We start from the raw sequence: 2,273 nt of genomic DNA, 5'->3' as shown, positions 1-2,273 counted from the left end.
GAGAAAGAGCTGGATCAGCATGTAAACAATCCGCACACATGGACCTTTATAAAGAACCATTTATTCATCTATTGACTTTCATTCATTATTTTCAGCAATCACGTCTTTTCCCCTCCCTACATCACAAAGGAAATCAGGAAAGGCTTCATAGAATCAGTAGTAAACTGAGTGAGTAGCTTACTCCATTCATAGTACATTAGTGAGTACCCAGTAGGGATGTTTTGATTTGATTTTTTTTTATTGGCTAGGAATATTTTTGATATTGTAAATTTCCTTTGGGTCACATCAGGACAGGGCACGAAATGGGGCTGAGAGATGGAGCTGTGAGTCCAGCTCACCAGTGCTGAACTTTCTTCTCCATTATGAACTGTCCATGAGGCCCCTCAGCATCTGGGGGCAAAAGGGCCAAGTACACCGGGGTCTCTGCTCCTTCTTCTAGACTTTTAGGGGCCTCTGGTCCCCCCATGTCGGTTCTAACCCAGCCTGGGCAGCAGGCATTCAGGAGAATTTTGTCTCCTTTCCTCTGTTCACTCAGGTTCCTGGCCTGGATTCTCGACAGGACTGTGACACCAATCTTTGAAACTCCATATGCGGTCCTGTTCCAGCCCTCTTTCTCATGCACTTCCTTCTTGGTATCTTCCACAAACTCGTTCATGAGCTCCACCAGGTCCTCCTCTGTGATGGTCTCACTGCGGAACTTCTGCTGCAGCTCTGGGCTGCAGTTTTTAAGGGCTTTGAGACTCTCCTTGCTAGACACATTCACCACTCTGCCTAAAATACACCACAGATCATTATGTAGAAAGGAATGCACCAGAATGCTGATGGCTAAATTTGCTATGATTTTGGACTAGGAAGTTTTCATATGAGAGACCCTCACCAGAATGAATTCTCAGAGGCCAATGCATAGAGGTGTGGTAGTTGCATAACAAACGCCATTCCTGCCTTTAAACTTTAGCTGAGTAGAGCAGTCAGGTGACATTTGGAAGAGCTGCCCTTAGAGGGTCTAGTGAAGCAGAGTCTTAGACATAGTACCACATTCCAGAGAGACAGGACGAGGAAACAGGAGAGGAGGTGAGAGTCCATGGAAATACTCAACTCCAGGCCACACACTTTAATCTTTCTAAATGTGGCTGCTTCAATCCACAACTGCAAAGGTATGGAACCACCTAAGTGCCTACCAACTGATGATGAGATAAAGAATATATGGTATATTTATTTATATGCCATGGAATATTACTCTGCAATGAAAAGGAATGAAATAATGTCTTCTGCAGCAACTTGGATGAAATAGGAGGCCGTTATTCTAAGTGAAGTAACATAGGAAAAAAGAACCATATACAATATGTTCTCTCTTGTAAGTGGGAGCTAAGCAATGGGTATGTGTCGTCATGCAGAGTGACTTAGTGGATATTGGATACTCTGAAGGAGGGCAATGGGGACTTTGAGATGAAAAATTACTCTTTGTGTACAATATACACCAGTCAGGTTAACGGTATATTATAAGCCTAGACTCCTCCACTATGCAATTCTGCCATGTAACAAAAAACCTCTTGTACCCCTTAATTCTATCTTTCTTTGTAAAAAAGTGGCCACCTGTATTAATTGCTGCATTTTTAATGGGTGGATTCACCTCAAGTCCCATTAACCTGGGTTAAGCACTACAGTAGTTTACAATCAAACACATACGGCGGTCATGTCTAGAACACTGAGCACGATGAAGGGGAGTTAACATGAGCCTGGAGCTAGTCAGCGGCAGATTATGTACATCCTTATAAACCATGCTGTGCGCTTGGACTTTGCTTGTAAAGGATCTCAGGGGAGGGGAGTGCCATGCAGACAGTATGCAGGATGCGGGGAATGGAAAAGACTCGAGAAAGGAGGTTCCTTAGCAGGGTCTGAAGTTGTCCAGGATGACAGACGAGGGCCTGTTGTAGAGCTGGCATGAGGTAGATTCAGGATAACCTCCGTGGGCACAGCTCCTAGGCCCTGGTAAGTGATGATATGGGGCAGGGCATGGTGACCTACAGGATCCTGGTGGGTGGACAGTGGGATCAGTGGCCAAGAAGATTTAGGGAGAAGGATGAACACCCTTTGGAAATGTGTGTTTTATTATAGATTGGGAGTGGGAGCATCTCTGGGAGTGTTCTAGGCAGGTGAGACATTTTAGAAGGGCCTGGCGGATTGGTGGTAGTGAAGGCTCCACCAGCCTGAATAAGATCAGTCTGATGGAGCAGAGAGAGGGCGCAGGATGAAATCCTACTGCACTGCAACGT

General features: G+C 45.2%; 1 protein-coding gene across 1 annotated transcript in view; it reads right to left on the bottom strand.

Moving 5' to 3' along the window:
* Nucleotides 1-322: 322 nt before the first annotated feature.
* Nucleotides 323-2,273, bottom strand: part of LOC105824401 (carbonyl reductase [NADPH] 1-like) — a 3,614-nt gene continuing 1,663 nt past the window's right edge. Inside the window, exon 2 of the mRNA XM_012661825.1 lies at nt 323-834. Coding sequence (XP_012517279.1) covers nt 335-834 — 500 coding nt within the window. The 3' untranslated portion in view covers nt 323-334. The remainder of the gene's footprint in view (nt 835-2,273) is intronic.

The sequence above is a fragment of the Propithecus coquereli genome, unplaced genomic scaffold (genome assembly GCF_000956105.1).
Source record: "Propithecus coquereli isolate 6110/MARCELLA unplaced genomic scaffold, Pcoq_1.0 Scaffold736, whole genome shotgun sequence".
NCBI classification, from domain to species: Eukaryota; Metazoa; Chordata; class Mammalia; order Primates; family Indriidae; genus Propithecus; species Propithecus coquereli.
Note: the sequence above shows the minus strand (reverse complement) of the source record. Positions and strands in the feature narration are given on the sequence as shown.